We start from the raw sequence: 18004 nt of genomic DNA on the forward strand, positions 1-18004 counted from the left end.
TTGTGGAACAAACACTAAACACCTGCAACTTATTTCAATATGATTTTTGCCGATATTTGACATACAATTTACCTTTGTTTCAAAGAGTATGTTGATTAGGATATTATTGTCTGTGTACATATGAAAAGGAAAAGCATCCTCTTAAAAAAAGAAATACTCGGCGAACATATTTTCAGCATACTGCTACAGTTCCTGCTACCATCAGCTGTGTAACCTACTCCTCATGTATTCTGCTCAGAATGGAACTTTCATACTAAAAGATCAATCATTTCCTACCCTTCCCTGCATGATGTTTGTGTGCTTTATGCAAAACATATCACTGTTATAGATGGGGAAGGCAAGTTTCAGCTGGAAAAACAATTCACAAAAATATTACAGCATTATTCATCTCATTTAACTCTGCTAATCAGATGGTCCTCTTGGAGACAAAATATCTTCCAGCTTCAGAAAACAAACAGCTCGCTGAATACCTCTCTGCCCTACTGCTCTTATCTTGATTGAGTCAATCCAATGTTTATTGTATCCAATTTATTTTTTAGCTTTTTCTTTTATTACTAATATAATTTCTACCATTACAACAATTACACTATCTCACAAGCTTACTAATATTTATCATTTGTTGCTGTTAATGTGCCATGAATTCCATTTTGGCCTACAGTAGTATTATAATATTCCAATTCAACACAGAGAGAAATGAAACCTAAAGCTTTATTTCCAAAGATGGAGGACTGAAGAGTGTCTGGTTACAAATGGCAGAAACATTAGTGCACTCTGGGCCATGCTGCAAATCACAGCAGCTCCATCTGTCAAACCTCTGAAAAACAGCTCAGAACGTTTTCCACTCAGGGAAATCACTAGCAAATGATACTTTTATTCAATATGTACTTTTGGTTCTTATTAGACTAAAGGATCTACCTACTTACACCTTATGTAATCTTCAGTTATACAGGCAAATAGACATTATAGTGCTCAGGGTGTATCCGTAAAGCACGGTGCAGTGTGATGTGAAGGTATCGGTGAGCGAGCTGGGCGGGCTGGGAGCAACCCTGCTTATTCCAGTTACTCAGCCCTGCTGCGAAATGGCCTGGAGTAACCGGGCCATAAGGAGCTGCGCTAACTCTGTGCCCAGGCAGGCTCACTGTAAATTAGCTCTGTACAGCTCTGCGTTGCTCTGGGCATTTGTACACGAGCAGTTTTGGACTGCTCCTCCAGGGACTCCAGCAAACGAGCTGCAGGACTTTTTGTGACATCTGGGCCAGTGTGTAATGTGGTTATGCAGCTCCTACGTGCTGAAAAGACAAGGTTCTCTCTGTAATTTGAAATTACTTGCTGAGGTGGTGGGATATGAGGTTTCTGCTCCAGTGACCAAGTTTTTCCACTCAAAAAGGGCAAAGTTCTTCCCTCCATGCAGTGCTAAAGGGGTTATGTTCAGTAAGCACAACACTCCAGCTGTGGCCATGGGACAGCTCAGTGTTGCCTTCAATCAGACAAGCCCACACATCTGCATCTGGCACTCGACAAACCACACAGGCACACTTCACTCGGTGCTGTGAGTTACTTGGGGATTTAGCGTTACATGACACTGTGCCATAGGCACTAGAACTGCACCTACATGCCAGTGATGCTTCAAGTCCTTAACTTTCCTCCCGTAGCTACAGCTTTTCACTTCCTCCGCGTCTTCTCTGAAACTCACATCCAAACTATTCTCCTGCTAGCCTTGCACACCATGTGTTTTAAATGCCACACAGCCTGCTGTACTATGCTAAAGACTTTCTGTCCCTCACCAATATCCAAATACTCTTTTAAGACTCTGTGCTAAAAGATATTTGAGTTAAAATGTCGCCACCTACCCATCCCCATAAATACACTAACCAAACATAAAATAGAGAGAACTTTTACACCAGCTGGAGGGCTAGTCAGAATGGGATTTGGTGGCACAGTACTAAAACCACTGAGTCCATTAGTGCTAGAAGCAGAACTCTATCAGCAGATAACAGCTTCCATTTTTTTAGGATATGTTTTTCCTAAAAATATCCCTTGCATACCATTAAAAAAGTTATTTTCTCTGACGGACTCTGCTTTCCAAATGTCGTTTTGCCTTGCCAAAGCCTTTTAAAAACTTAAAAAAGTTATGGAGAATGTTATCATCCTCCTTGCTGAGCCACTCTTGACTGCATGATTTTTTACTAAAACTCTCAGCAGTGTAAGAAGCCTCAGTTGTTTCACCTAGAAGGCACAGGGAGAGAAATGAGTGTCTGTATAACTGCAGCTTTTTATTGTTGCCAAGCTAGTTCCTCAGGCTAACTGTAAGAATGTTCTTCCACACTACACAACATTTCTTTTAAGTGATACACGTCAAGTGAGACTTTGGTCCCAGGAGACTGCCTAGCAGTCTTCAAATTGCTTGTTTTGCTGTCTCTTCACTTTACTTTTTGGAGGCAACTTTGATGGCAAGATACTAGAAACAATAAGACTTGATTAGGAATATAAGGCTCGGTAGCAGATCTCGGAATGTGAACTTGCCCTATGGAGGGGAAAAAAACATGCAGAGACGTGGGATTTGTTGATGTCTGGAGACATCCTAGCCTATTTCTAATCTCACATTTCCCCACATGAGTTGACTCAGACTTGAGGCTAGAAAAAATATTTTTAATTCTGTACTACTCCCATGGGTGGCATGGTAAAATCTGTTTTCTTATCAGATCATGCTCCTGTGGTTTTTGTCACTTACGTTGTCAAATACTCCTACAAAATTCCCCTGACAATAGATCTTACATCAACTTGGGTAATTACTCAGACAGTCTTCACTTTGACGGAACAAGTATTGCATCATTCATCTGAGAATCAAAAACCTTTGATTAAATAGAAAGGAGGTCTCGCAGCCCCAAGCCTGTCAGTGGGTAAATTCTATTGAGACAATTTTGACAAACGGAAACGTGTAGCTTAAAGACCCCCCTACATACCACGGTTGGGGAATGGGGTGGGGGCTGTGCTGTGGAGAGCGGCTATTTCAGTAGTGCAGTCCGTGCCCAGTAAGGCCTCGTGCAAGCGCTCTCAGTGACCTCCCCGCGGTGGCCACAGACAGATGCGACCTTGCCCGGCAGCACCAGCCCTGGAGGCAGGGGTCAGGGCAGCTCGGAGCAAGCACGCACGAGGCAAGTGAGCTCCGGGGTAGCCTACCCCCAGCTGGGCCACTTCAGGGCTGCCACGACTGGACTGCACTCCGACCTGAGTGGGTACGTCTGCGTGGCTTTACACCACTGTGAGGCTTCTGGCTTGGGTCCTAGCCAATTTGAGCTCGGTGCTCTGAACGCACTCCCTTTCATTGGGTGAGGCAGTTCGCTCTGCCTTCAAAACAGGGGTTCTGAGTCCTAGATGGACATACGAGTCTGCTGGGTAGTTTACTCTCCCTTTGTAACACTGCTCTTTATAAAACTGATGCTGGATCTTCTATACACACCCTGTCCCAACATGACGTGAGTTTTGAAGGTCTAATACAAAAGCATAAATACAGCAAATGTTATTTTCAGTTTTTGTGACACGGAGGATGAAAGGATATCTGATCCTGCCTGAATTAGAACATCTGGTTCTAGGCTGGCATCACCTAACGTCTACATTAATAGACCACCTCCCTAAACACATACAATGATTTCATATACTACTTCCTCACAGGAAAGAAAAGCATTGATCTTAAAACACAAGAGACAGGTGAATGAGTCTGCAGACTTATTCCCCGTCTTGAAATTGTACAATAGCAGTATCTTCCTTAACATCTTAGGTTCATCAGGGCTAGGAATGGAAATATAACTAATTCCCTCCTCACCTCATCATCTTACTCTCTCTTAACCCTGGCAAGGAAAATAGCAAAGACGAGGTGAGGTTTCTGTGCTTGATACACAGTAAACTCAATTATACAATCACTACACAGAAATCCATAGTCCACTAATTCCTGGATTTGATCCAGCCAATCTAGATACTTTCTCTTATTGACAAGGGACCCCTTCCATCTTCTATTACTTTCTAGTATAAAAATTTGTACGAGTTGCTTCAAATTACATATTTGCAGTAACACACACATTGTACAAAACAAGCTAAGACCTAGGTCATCGAGAGCATTTGCTGTTTTCTTACTGGTTGTGACATGAGATCGGTATTGCTGTCCCCAATGTACTGACAGTGAAACTGAGATCCTGAGACCAAGCAACTAGCCAAATATCACCCAGTGCTGCCCCAGCTGCAAGACTCTTGTTATTATGAAAGTATAAGCAAGGTAATTATTTAGTGCTCACCTGAGGGTGCACTGAGATGCAGTTTCACTCTCTAAAATACAAAGGGTAGCTACAATAGCTGCTTTTTACTAGTTCCCCACAGAGGCAAGCTTGGGTCAATGTTCATCTTGCTAACTTTGGGTTGAAAGTTTGGTACTCAGTATAAGCAAGCTGCATAGGCTCCCTTTCTCTGGTCAAGGCAAGGAAGCAAGTAGTTCCATGGGTCAATACCTCTTTCCCACTTTAAACTCTTAGGATGCAGCTCTTCCCAACTGCTAATTGGACCCAAATCATTATCTTAGGCTTTTTCACATGTAATAAGCAGAATCCCTCCCTAAGCATATCTGATAATGTGCAAAAAGGGAGTTCTCTGTGAAAGCAGAGTGCACATGGTCTCCCTGGAACTACTTCAGACATTTAAATATGGAGAGTCTCTTTTAAGAGGGCTTCCATTTAAGAGCCTAAGAACTTCTCTCTTTCAGAGAGGATAAGGCACCTTCAGAAAGTGACTCAGAGAACCCAAATCAGGCACACAGACTTTGCTGGCATATTCTTCAACAGCTGCCTAAATAGGTGAGCAGTGCAAAGTGCTCTGTGTTCTGCCAATTCATGCCCTAGCTTAAGACTTACTGATCTCTCTAGGAGACAAGACGCAAGCAGAAGCAGCTCATGCCTTTCTTTTTTCCCCCCTTACTCTTGTTTAGTGTAGCCTGCAGAGGTGTCTAGGCTGCTTTAACTATTGCTGTAATTCAGGAGTGCTGGAACATCCTGTATAGTACCAGCTTAATGCTCTGGGGTCCTTGAGGATGGTTAAGTGTTCTACAATTGCCAAACTTTCTTATTCTTGTTTCTAGTCCTTTTGTGGATATTCCCCTCTGTTAATATAATGCATTAGAAGGCTTGTGAGCACAATGAGTCAATCATATAGCATTAACTTCCGATCAGCTTACTCAGCTGTAAAAAACCTTGAGTTTATCTGGGAATGCCGCCATGTCAGTCCCATTTGTAAGTGCAGCCAAATTTTTCCTTTTCCTGTAGTTGCCAGCAAGCTCTAATACCTACTTGAATTGCAAGACATGGTGATTTGAGCATTTGATCTCCTTCATGAATCATCTGTACAACACATACAAACTCTGCCATGTTGAATAAGGCCGTAACTTCACATTGCACATACAAGCCTCTTTTGTTAAATGAGGCCCCTAGTTAAACTGCTGATGTAGTTAACATTTTAACTGTGCCAGAAATGTCAGATTTCTCAGGTATATCATCACAACTGAGGGAAAACAGGAAGATTTAGAAGCTTGTGATGGGTACCAACCCCTTCCATACAGGATGTTTTCTTTAAAGTGCTCAAGCCATGCCTTGAAATACAAGCAAGCCTTGATGGTGACTCAAATTGAGTAATATATAGGGACAAAAGAAAACAAGAAGGCCTGTATTACAGAAAAAAAGTATGTGATGGTTGGTTAAGGACAGAGAGGAAAACATATTTTTTATGATGCTTTGGGATCATAAGGAAGATTAAGTAATAAAATCTTTGACCAATTCAGTTACTTCTCCAAGGGAACACAGAAGACAGCAAACTTGTGTCGGTTCTTGTCTGATCATAAGTTAATAAACAATGGACCTCGTTGATGGAAATTTATCTTGTTTTCTGAATTCTTATAAGAAAAAATAAATCCCTGAGCTTTTAAAGTCTAAGCAGTAAATTAACTGAAAAGTGAAATAATTTTTTCATTGCACAAATATGGTAGCAATCATGACGTCAGCAAACTGCTCAAGGCGTTACCAGTGACTGCTACAAGGAAGAGGAACGGCTGTTTAATGCAGGCCTCACTGAAGTTTCACTGAATAGGTGTCTCCCATGGGCTGACTGCAGTGAGCTTTGGATCAGGTGCTGCATATGTTTTATTAAATCAGAAAGTTACTGTTCAATTAAAATGAATTAATTTGATACATATAAAAATTATTTTGTTTTGAAAATCCCACGAGGAAACTACACCATGGCTGTTAATTTAAGTGAAAGTTTTATGTCCATGATTCAATGCATCTTACTCCTTTCTTTGAAATTGTGATTTGTTTTTCTTGTCCAAAATTCTGCAGTGTACAAAAGGATGACATTATTTCAGAATATGTTTCCGAGGTCAAAACAAATGTAACATAAAATTGGTCTTAGTGCCAAGAGAATTTAACCAGGATGCTGTTTAAGACGTGGCAGATAAGAAACCAGAACAATAAGTATTTCTCCTTTCAACATGTAAAAGCCTTTTTTGATTCCTCAAACTGTCCATTCAGTGTTCCTTTATCGTAGTAATTGCCCATTGTTTGTTTCCCTTCTGAAACTCCTGTGCAATACTTTTTTGCTGATAAAACTTGTGTATGTACTTTGGGGGTAATGCTGGTGAATATGTTCAGTGAGAAGGAGACAATTCAAATGACAGTAAGTCTGGGTTAACAGAGCTTCCTGCCAGAACGCCTCATTAGAGCTCCCAGTCTGAAGTCACTATCGTACTGGTGCTGTACAGGCCAATTTAATTGGGCTGAGGGACGGATACAGCACACTGCTCTTTCGACAAGCAGTGTAAACTCATTCTGCCCATCACGACACTTGGTTGTTTTTTTTTAAAAGGCTTCACACACACCATTTGGGAATGAAATTCAAAGCACGTAGCATTTCTTTTTCCAAAATGCCAAATATTCTGCATGAAAGCTGCATTCCCCCCCCTTCCCCCCAATTTATCTTGTTTTTTTTAGAGTTGTTGCCCACAAGTGCCTCAGTTTCTGGTGTCCTCCTTTTTTTGTGGGTAATGTTCCAGATCACACACTTCTAATTTAAACAAGACTGTGGATCTTCTTGGGTTGGACAAACACAGCTCAGAAAAATTTGCCATGCTGGTTCAAACAAGGAGTTCAGGGCAACCTGCTTTTCATGGTTACTGCTTCTCATTTGTCATTCTGAAAAGTTTAATACTAATAGGGAAATCTCTAGCGCTTTATTGAGCTTTCACTGTTCACCGAGAGGCAATGCTGTTTTGAGAGCTATTTCAGATCCTCAAAAAGTGATCTCAAAAGCCCCCCAAAATAATGCATGAAAAATGCTAGCGCTGAGTTGTACCTGTTGCCTTCTAGTTTAATGATGGATTTTTACAAGGATCCTAAGGATATTTCAATGAGTTTTGTTTAAGTTTTGGTGCTGATTGGGCACATTGCAGAGATGTCAGTCATATACAAGAAATGCACGAGAAGAATGAATTAAAAGTAGATGCAACTCTGAGCCGCTTTTCTGTAGTGGAACCAAATCTAATTGCTCTGTTAATAGCAAAAGACCTTGGCCTTCAGAAGGCAGAACTGATTTTCATATATTTTCATATATATACATACACACATACATACATATATAATTCATTTCATCTGCATAATTAAGCTATGAATTTCTAGATGTTCAAGATGAGGGATTAAGTGGATGCTCAAATTATTTTCCTTCATGTATCCTTTTCAATACTCCTTTGCTACTTTTTTTTCCCTTTTCTTCTTCCCAACTATGAAGCCAGATACTTTAAAATTGTTCTTTCTAATACAACCCAAATATATTCAAATTGAATCATATTCTGGGTACTAGTGAAATTTGTTCGATTGGGAAACAAGGCAGATAGATACATTTCAGGATTTTTCTTTTGAAGTTTGTGAGTCAATTTAATATTCAATTAAGCGGGGCTTTCATGCCAGCAGAGTTGAAATAAACAGGGCCATTGCCAGTTTGTTCCACACATTCCTTCTGCACATTTGGCCCAGATTCCTGAAAGCTGTAAGACTCTAACTTTGGTTAGAGTTAATCACCTCTAAAGTTACAATGCACAGTGCTTTTCTGAAGCTGAATACTGGGGTCTGGGAAGAGATAAAAATTCTTTTTCACTTATGAACTACACCAGTATGCTACAAAACAGCAGCTCATTCATTATTTTCTGCTACCACCTTTGTTTATACTGTAACATACCCCAAAAGTGCTGAGCGCTACACACAGAAACAAAAGAGCTTGTATTTAAAATAGAAGAGTTGGGGAAGTGAATGAACATGGAGGCAAAATGATTACAGTGGATCATGGCCGGGTGGCTCTATTTTCAAACAAATAGGCTTGTTAGAGCAAAGGAGAGAAAAAGTGAGAAAGCAGTGTGAGGATGAGAGGAGAAGGCATGACAAAAGAGGAGGAAAAGAGCAGGTTAAGATGTTGCTTTTCAGGATTGTTGAGACTGCATGATGTCAGGTTCAATGTTTTTAGAGACAGAAATAGCAAGTGGATTCACATGAAGTAAGCAGAGAAAACAAATTTGTTTCAGTTTAGCGTCAAGATCCACCAATCAGATCAGGGCTGATCTTCATCAAAATAATGTTTAAAACCCTCAGATCAGGAGTTCCAGAGCTAACACTAAGAGTTATTTCAAAAGAGAGCAGACGATAGCTGACTTCCATAGCATAGTTCCATTTGAATTTTCAGGAATACTACTTCAGAGGTTTAAGTCACTTACTAAATGTTGTGCTATACATATTATCTAACTATATGTGAAGGAGCAGACTTAAAAGATAAATTCTGTGTTTTCTTGCTAGCCTTAAATTTCAGCTCCTCTCTAATGGTAGGGTGCTAGTGCTAGCCTGACTCTGCTTGTCAATTTTGGAAGTCTAATTCTATGACAGGTGAGCATCAGAATGTAACATTCTGTTCTAAAAAAATTTAGATCTTTACACTTCTGCAGGTCATGCTGTTTTCTTCAAGTCTGCCTGGTTTTTGTAATCAATCAACACACTGAGGAAAAAACGAGGCAAATGAAAATAATCATGAAGAAAATGAGAAGTAATATAAAAATCACAGTAACTCACACTTGGGCTCTCCTTGCCCATGCTGTCTTTGCTGGAAGCTCCACTCAGCTGCTCAATTAAACTGTAATGTGTTAATTGTTCAGGTCCATCCTCTCCAAAATGGCCATAGAGACTGTGTTGGTATAAATCCAAGATTGACATCGGGTTCCCCAGAAATGACTTTCTCTGATTTTGTTTTTCCTGCTCAGCTGTAAGACATGTTAAAAATAATATCGTTATGGCATATTTAATTGATGAAAAGCAGTCTACATGCATTGTAATGTAATCTTACAATTTTTAAATATATTTCAAATGTTTTAAGGTATCTGGAATTCAATGTAGTAAAAGCATTAACATACAAGCTCCTAACTCCCCAATCAATGCATATACAGGGGACTGTTCATACTTAATATTCCAGGTGAAGGAGATGGTATGAGACAGCCAGAATTAGAATAATAGAATCATAGAATCATTTAGGTTGGAAAAGACCTTCAAGATCATCGAGTCCAACCATCATCCATGCCCACTAAACCATGTTCTGGAGTACCTTGTCTACTTGCTTTTTGAATACCTCCAGGGATGGCAACTCAACCACTTCCCTGGGCAGCCTATTCCAATGTCTGACAACCCTCTCAGTAAAGAAATTTTTCCTAATATCCAACCTAAATCTCCCTTGCCGCAACTTGAGGCCATTTCCTCTTATCCCATCACCAGCCACCTGACAGAAGAGACCAGCACTCACCTCACTACAATCCCCCTTCAGGCAGTTGTAGAGAGTGATAAGGTCTCCCCTCAGCCTCCTTTTCTCCAGAAATTAATTTCCTTTCTTTTTTAATTATAGATGAGATGGATAATTTGGGGGGATTGTCCTACTTATTTATTTCCTCTAAGTTTTTGTTCTTCTCTCTTAATAGCCTTACATGGCAGATGTGCTAAGTTCCTTTAGCATGTCTTTCAGTTTGACTATATTTGATAATTCTTTCCTTTTCACTACATTTTTAGCTGATGAGTACAACAGTATAAAAAACACACTATTAAGTAAGAAACAGGTCCTACCCATTTGTTCAGGATCCTACTGTAATACAAGAACATTAGGAATAAAACCTCAGTTTCCAAAGTCTAAGGCTGAAAATCATTCAGAATATCAAAATAAAACCAAAGAAATTTTCTGCATCTTCATGAAAATGCACAGGAGATGGAGGCTTATATGATCATTAGCTTCTTTCCTCACACATCTTGTTACACAAACTTCAACTCTACCTTGTAACCTATAGCATTAGAAGAGCCTCTGCCTCCAGTGCTTCCAACAGAATCGCATCAGGATAAAAACTTCATGAAATTGGAATCAAAACATTTTCATGGTTGAAATGGAAGAACCTGGAATATTTGGCTTATTCCCTGCTATTCTACTGACCTTCTCTGTAACATTAGGCAATGTACTGGGAGTCTCGTCAAAAGCCCACTAAATCAGTGAAGGTCTTATCATTGACTTTTAATAGCCTTTGCATTGGGCACTCAGTCTCTCAGTCTTTCTGTTCTCTGCTCATAAATGGAAAACGAAAATCACTCCAACATTGTAATTGTGCAACCAGCGGGAGTTCATTAATGTTTTGGGGACTCATCTAATAAATATAATTATCTATACATATAAAAATAATCTTTATGAATTGGTTTGCTGCAGCCCCTGCCTCAGCCTCTTGTGGATGTTTTGAGGTTGTATCACTTGTGTGCATAAAGAAGCTATAATCTTTGAACACAGAATGGAATAAAGTATTGTTATTAATACGATGTGAGAACTGCATTTATAGAGCGCAGAACAGAAATCCCGACCATAAGGAATGACCACAGCAGAAATACTTTTGCAATAATGCTTTTTAATTTTCTTTTTTATTTGTCTCAATCACAATTATGAATTTTAGTTCTGTTAGTAGCCCAAAAGTTAGGCATATACACAAAATTAATGATTTGCTATGCAAAATGGTGACTTCAAGTCATGCTTAGGTATCACTAAACTTGGAACCTGCTGCCATTTAATGCAACTGCTTGCACAGGATAAAATCCTTTTTTTTGCAAATTGTGATCAATACAGAAGAAAATGCTTATCTACCTCTTCAACAAAACACATCTTTCTTGCATTAGAACATGGTTTGTAAAAACTAAAATCTGTAAAAAGAAGTGTTTATGGGCTGAGTTAAATGACTCGCAATATTTCATACATATTAAAAATACAAAGTTACAGGAGTAATGTAAATAAACGGTCCTAGCTTCCTACTCCACTTGCTCTCTGGTGGAATCACAAAAAATGGATTAGCTCTGAAAATGCCAAATGTTTAAGTCCAACTCCCAGCAGACACTAAAGAGCACAGTATGTCTGTCGACAGTATCTAGCCATCCCCAGCATTTTTAATGCATTCACCACTGCGGTATCTACTGTAGGTGCTAATCTCTGCTAGGTCAAGCTCACTGTTGTGCAGAGGGTCAGCACAAATCCTATGAATCACTGAAGTACCGCTTAAGCTCTCAGGGCTTCAGTGGTGCGGAGACCTCGCACTGGCCTTTGCACTTGCCAGAATTTATCTCCTGCAGGGAAGCCATCGGCTGCGTAGGCAAGGATGTGAGCCACGCTCTCCTCCCCCTCCCAGAGGGCACACATCTGCACTGAAAGGGGGCTTGCAGCACAGGAAGCTGGTGGTCAAGACAGGACAGCAATTTCTTGGGTTATTAAACACATAGAAAACTATTATCTCAAGAACTTCACTTAATGTGTTTTCATCTACTGGAATTCAGTAAATTCCAAATTGCCATCAATTCTTGCAAAAAGGTTTGATACTTGAAAATGGCGAGTGTATACACGACGGACAACGAGAGAGACTTCACTATGGCACCATAACCAACATCACTTTGATATAGAGGTTGGAAAACTATGGCCTTGATCATTGGGTTATTTCGACTGGCTAATATAATTAAAAAGAAAAAATGGGAAGCTATCTTTACAGTCACCTTTTAAATTTTGTAACAATGTAACAGAAGACTTCTTTTTACTTACACTGCAGGGATTTACACATAAAAACCTACAAGTTAAGCCCCTGCCAGCAAAAACTGTGGAAGAGAGGGAAAAAAGATACACACATAGAATAAAAAGCAAAAAGTAATAAAAAGCTAATGGAAAATTAGACTGAAGTAAGAACTGGGGTTAGAAAGTGAAAACTAGACAGAAAGTTCAATGAAGGACACTATCTGCTGCTGAGTCAGAGTGGGGATGAGGGATACACAATTTTATGTACAAATTTTCAATTACCTTGTTTGTTGTTCTTTGTTAACTCTACAAAAGTCTCCTCTGCAGTTCTAAAATAATTTGTTTCATACTCTGGCTCCAGTTCAGTGTCACTGCTGCTCGCAGAATAAGTACATACTCTCAGAGCTCTGTCCTGTACAAATAAGGGTATTTCAATCATTCAGATGATGCATATATATCAAAATAATGCCGAAGATGGTATTAGGAGTGGAACATTTTATATTCACCATGCAGTATAAATGAATAGTTCAACTGGAAAAAAGTCTGCATTACCAGTTTAATTAACCACTTCTCCTTCAAGTAATCAGTCCAACATGGGGGAAACAACACGTTCTTGTCCTGGTAAGTCTCCTGAGTTAGTCTGGCAGACACAGTCCAGATTTTACCATTTTTTCACTGTAACATAAGTTTCAAATCTACCAACATTTTCAGATAATTTCATCCACCAAGTTCAATTTTAAAACTTCTCAAGTATGTTTAATAAAGTGTATTTGTAACATATAAAATTATCACACAACAAATGGTTTGCGGCAAGCAATTCTAGAGGCAATTAGGATGGCCAGTAGACAACACTCATGCTTTCTATAGTAGTAAATCCTAAATTCTTCCTAAATTCCTGTCCCTTGTCCCAGCATTTGCCTTAGAGTACCGGAGAGCCCTTAATTCCCACCTGATTCCTATCCCATTTCTCTTCAGGAAGCTACGCTAATGATTTTCTTCTGGGAGCTCTGGACAGCTTCTAATCATGGAAGGCCTGAAGGCTTAAACCTTTCAGGAGCAGCAGCTCAGTAAATAACCCCCCCCCAAATGGGTATGGAGAAGCTAAGTCTGATACCGCTCAGTTAATGGCATCTACAGGTACAAATACCACCTACTATCCTAACCCCAACTGCCTATCAGTGGCTCAAAAGAGTTTTTAATTCTGTTTTTCAAAGAGTGATACTAATTTCCCCATCTTCCCATCCACGTTGCAGTTTTTAACAGATGCAGAAGGACATCCATTTGACAGGAAGCACATACTTGTGGAGAGGGGAGCAGACCTGAAGATACCTGCATGTATGCCCAATGTTATCCATAAAATTGGGAGACCAAGTCAGCTGTAGTCCCAAAGCCATTTAGACACATTTACATGCCAGCTACACCCACACTGACCTTCTGAGTCATAGGCAGACTAATTAGGAGTAACACACATATCGTGCTAAGATAGTTTTGGGACTGGAGATGGTCAGTCACGACTGGCTCAAGGTGAAGACCACACCAATGAAGCTGTTACTTGGAAGCCAACAGTGCTGCACTACAGAGGATTCACCACCAGTTTGTCAATGACATACAAGACAAGTAATTTTACCTCTCTGTTTCTGTTCTAAATATCCAGAGCATGGGCCATATAAAAATGCGAGATAGCCCAGTTGGTAAATAAGTGAATAAAGCAGACATGCAAAAAAGTTATGCAACAAAGTTTTCAGCCTCTTGTAATGTAAGGCTTATTAGCTAGCAGTGTCTGCCAATTTCCTTGCTTAATGCCCACTTTCTTGATAAAGTTTTTTTCTCTCTTTGCTAACCTGCTGACCCTGTACTTCTCACGGGGCTTGACAGCCTGGCATTCCTGAATATGAATAACTTGACAACCATCAGCAATAGCTTTTACACAGGTATATGCATTTGCCTGTTTGTTCTTTCTGCAGTTGTTATGAAAAGATTGAAGGACAGACAGATCATTGCAGGGATTAACCAAAACCACACAGAAACATGTAAGAAGAGTATTTTCCCTTTCACAATACTTTCATAGCACATCTGCTCAAACACTCATGCTACACAGCCATACAGACAAGGAAATCTAGGCCTGGGGAAAAAAAGATCTGAATCTCATGGAAAGCAAACAAACAAGATCAAGTTTTTTGAAGAGAAAAACAGGGTAAAAGGTCTCCATTTCCTTGTCTATAAAATGATTGTGAGGCTTTTAATTAAAACACATTTGTAAACCATGAGGACAAAGTACCTTTGGGTGCTGCATTATTATTATTTTTAATAAATAATGAGATTGCAAAAGAAGGGCAAGAAAGTAAATGCAGCTGTTAGATTGCTAGTTACTCTTCCCACTATATTAAAAACATTCACCATTTCTGATTCTTTACACCGCAAGACATATCTCATTTAATAGATGACACTTCTTAACTTATACCTTTGTTTTAGTAGTTTTCTTGGTGGTCCACTCTGGAAGAACTTTTCTGTTTTGCACAGTTTCTTCAGTACGCTCTAATGAGGCAGAGGTCACAGAACTTGGTACTTGTTCACTTTGCTTTGCAAGGTTAATTATTCCTGAATTAAGAGAGACATTATTTAAATTGTAGGTCTCATCAGCATCTTCATGACAGTGTTTCAATTATAATGCAGTAAAAACTAGGGGCAAGTCATGATACTTTCATTATGTCAAATAATATCTTACTACTCAAAGGAGCAACTTACTAACTTACTGGAATAATTCTAACAACTACAGTGGCAGAATTTGATCCAAAGCCTTTTCCAGTTAACAAGAGAAGAGGAAGTCATGGATTTAAATCCTTTTAACAGTTATAAAACATATACTCTTTCACATAAGAAACAACATTCAATAACTACTTCCAGGTATTGTAGGATCTGCTTTGCTATTTTATGTTCTCAGAGAACAGTCTGTTAACATAAATATAATTAGAAGTACCTTTCTAGCAGAAATTCTCAATCGGCTAGCCTTTTTATTTGCTATACTTGCACTATGCAAAATCGGAACATCAAAGAAGATATACGGTGCATATGAAATAAAGTGATAATTGTAATTTGGATGAGAAAGTGACGGAGAGAAGAATCGAATGAAAATATTCTAGTAAAGAATGAGTTGACCCCACCATCTGATGTATACTACTTTTTTTTTTAACATCTCTTCATGACAATTTAATTAAGATACAAACCTTACAAGGTTGGTGCAGTGAATATTAGCATTAAGATCAGAACAATCTTACTGCTACTGACTTCTTATGAAGCAATTCAATGATTGCAGTTTCTGTTCAATTTGTTATAATGACAGTGTTTAATCATGGACTCTACTCTATAGCACACTGCTGAATTGAGGTCACACATGTGGCTATTCAAGCATGTAGCATATAATCTATAACTAAGATTTCTCTTCTGAAACCTTCTTAGCTGTACCATTAATTAACAATACTTTTATTTAAAAAATACTGAGTATTAAAATATCTTTTATTTAGCTTTGATTTGAAACGAGCAGAGGAGTCTGCAATGAAGCATACAATGTGTGTTTGCAGTCTATTATACCATTACAATACTGCACTGGGAATATTGCTAAATCAACTAAGTTCTAAGATGTTTAATTAGAATTCTTCTGTTATGCATCTTATGAACATATAAAAGAGGCTTCTTTCCTCCTAGGCTCAATATACATCAGCTCATTAGCAGAACACGTATTTGATGGCCTTAAACTAAGCTTAAACTTGATACTTAACCTCACATGCTAATTACATGGAATCAGATTTATGCAAGTTAAACACTCACAACATTTATAGGAGCAATAAATACTTATGCTGACAAAGTGCTAACAACCGTAACCCCAATAAATACATGACATTGCATTCGGTCACGATAAAACAATACTCTTCTCCATTAAACCAATCACTTTTACTGCATTTTGTACTGTCATGCTGACTATGAAAAATTTCCTGTTATAAACGCTGTATGTAATGATTTCTAATGTTATTGACATATATATTAATAACTCAAAACCCTTCAAAAATTTCTATAAATGGCCAGTGTGCATTTATAAAAAATTGCACAGAGTTCAATGGAACTATTTACTAATACAAAGTTTTTTGTTGGTACTTCGCTGGATTGTTAGCCCTTTTATTCCTTTGTCAGCTTTTGTTTTATAGTTTAAACACGAAACACGTAGCTGGTAAGTGAAAGTAAGGTATTTTATGTTCGTACATAGAAATGTAGTTGTATAATTTAGTAAAGTATTGAGAGTCTTTTTTGAGGTCAAGACCATGTATTCATTGGGACAGAGTTTATGCATTGAGACCAAATGAGTCTTTAGTCTAAATCTGGTTTCAAAAGCAAGTCTTTCTGAATATATCTTTTCTATGTCACAACATGGCTATGCTTTGTACTTTGCTGCAAAGTCTGATCCTGAATATTGCTGAACATCTGCCTTCTTATTCAAGTCAAATTCCAAGGCTGGCATATGTTTTTTCTTCAAGTACTGTTTCTTGAGAAAAGGATTTAAATACTTAACACATTTTTCTTCCTCAGATAATCATTACGTGTAACAAAATTTCCATATGGCTCAGGTCACAAACTTGTTAACCTTATGCATTCATGAAAAGAATATCTTCTGCTCTGCATTTAACATTTCTGTTATCAATTGTCATTATTACAGGACTTCTGCTAATCAAAACAGATGTCAGGGCAGAAATAATGTGATTTTCAGTGTAATTGACATTTTACCTGAGGAAGCTGGTTTTGGAAGGCGACTTTGAAAAGGTCGTATACCTTTGGCAGTCATGGCCGGATCAGATGTTGAGTGACTAATTATGCTTTCCACAGACTCCTGGCTCTTAGCTGTTGAAGGCACTTCTCGCTCAAGAGTTTTGGCTTTTACTGAAGGAGCTGAAAGAAGAACTTGCTCAGACGGTGCAAGGACTTCTGTTTCTGAGGTTGGTTCTTGCTTAGAAACGTGTCGCCCTGTAGATCGGTTCCCTGAGTCGGGGAGGGGGAAGGTTCCAATCCCGCTGTCCAGTGTCCTCATCTGGCAGCAAGACTCTAAGATACAGGAAGATTGTGTGATGGGGTGGAGCTAAAGGTGTCACTGGTATTTAAAGACAGTGAAAGGGTCTACGGGAAAAAAGGGCATCTTCAAGGGAAGGTTTCAAGGAAAGAAAAACATTTTGCATTTTGTGACTATGCTGTTACCTGTCATTTGTACGCTTTGGACACGATACATCTATCTAACTGAATACAATGAAATACCATTTTGAGGTGCAATTAAACTAACTAACAGATGCCAAAACATTGAAATTGGCCTGCTTCGGAGTTATAGTGAGATAATGAATAAGAAGGGCATGTAATCATGTCCCATGATTACAGCTGGAATTTTTTAATTATTTAGTTTGAAGGCCCACAGAAAGTCTGGAGAGTACCAATGTGAGGGAGTGAGTAGCGTAATGTATTCCTTCTTACATAAGCTTGGCCTCTCCATACGTCTGCTTTCTTAATTGTTTCTCTTACAAGAAAGTGTTAATCAAAATGTATCATTTATTCTTACACAAAATTAAGATCTACAGAATTTCCCAGAGACACCCATCTCTCAGAGCGTCCTGAAAAACTTGGATAGCCACAGCCATGCCTTTGTTTACCTTGTTATGCTCTGGTTCTGCACATCCCGTTTTTGGTGAGTGTACACTTTCCTACACAACACCAGACAGGGATACATTAGGTACGCGGTTTGGAAGCAGTATGGTCACACATAGCCCTCCAGCTTATTCAGCCTATTGAAAAAGTGCTCCACTAACCATGGAACAGAGAAAGATGCAAGTGTAGATAT

The 18004-nt window shown here is 38.9% G+C and overlaps 1 protein-coding gene across 8 annotated transcripts in view; it reads right to left on the reverse strand.

Annotated features, from left to right (window-relative positions):
- The window catches only part of NCKAP5 (NCK associated protein 5), a 394562-nt gene that overhangs the window by 17637 nt on the left and 358921 nt on the right, over positions 1 to 18004 (reverse strand). For 5 of the 8 annotated variants that reach the window (XM_075028890.1, XM_075028892.1, XM_075028889.1 and 2 more), the window contains 4 exons: positions 16909 to 17223; positions 14597 to 14733; positions 12418 to 12547; positions 9141 to 9328 (listed from right to left, as the gene is read on the reverse strand). In XM_075028890.1, the coding sequence (XP_074884991.1) occupies positions 9141 to 9328; positions 12418 to 12547; positions 14597 to 14733; positions 16909 to 17223 (770 nt within the window). Of the gene's footprint in view, positions 1 to 9140; positions 9329 to 12417; positions 12548 to 14596; positions 14734 to 16908; positions 17224 to 18004 lie in introns of those variants that run through there. The other 3 variants (XM_075028897.1, XM_075028896.1, XM_075028891.1) reach the window with 2 other exon arrangements.

The sequence above is a fragment of the Buteo buteo genome, chromosome 5, assembly GCF_964188355.1.
Source record: "Buteo buteo chromosome 5, bButBut1.hap1.1, whole genome shotgun sequence".
Taxonomy (NCBI): domain Eukaryota; kingdom Metazoa; phylum Chordata; class Aves; order Accipitriformes; family Accipitridae; genus Buteo; species Buteo buteo.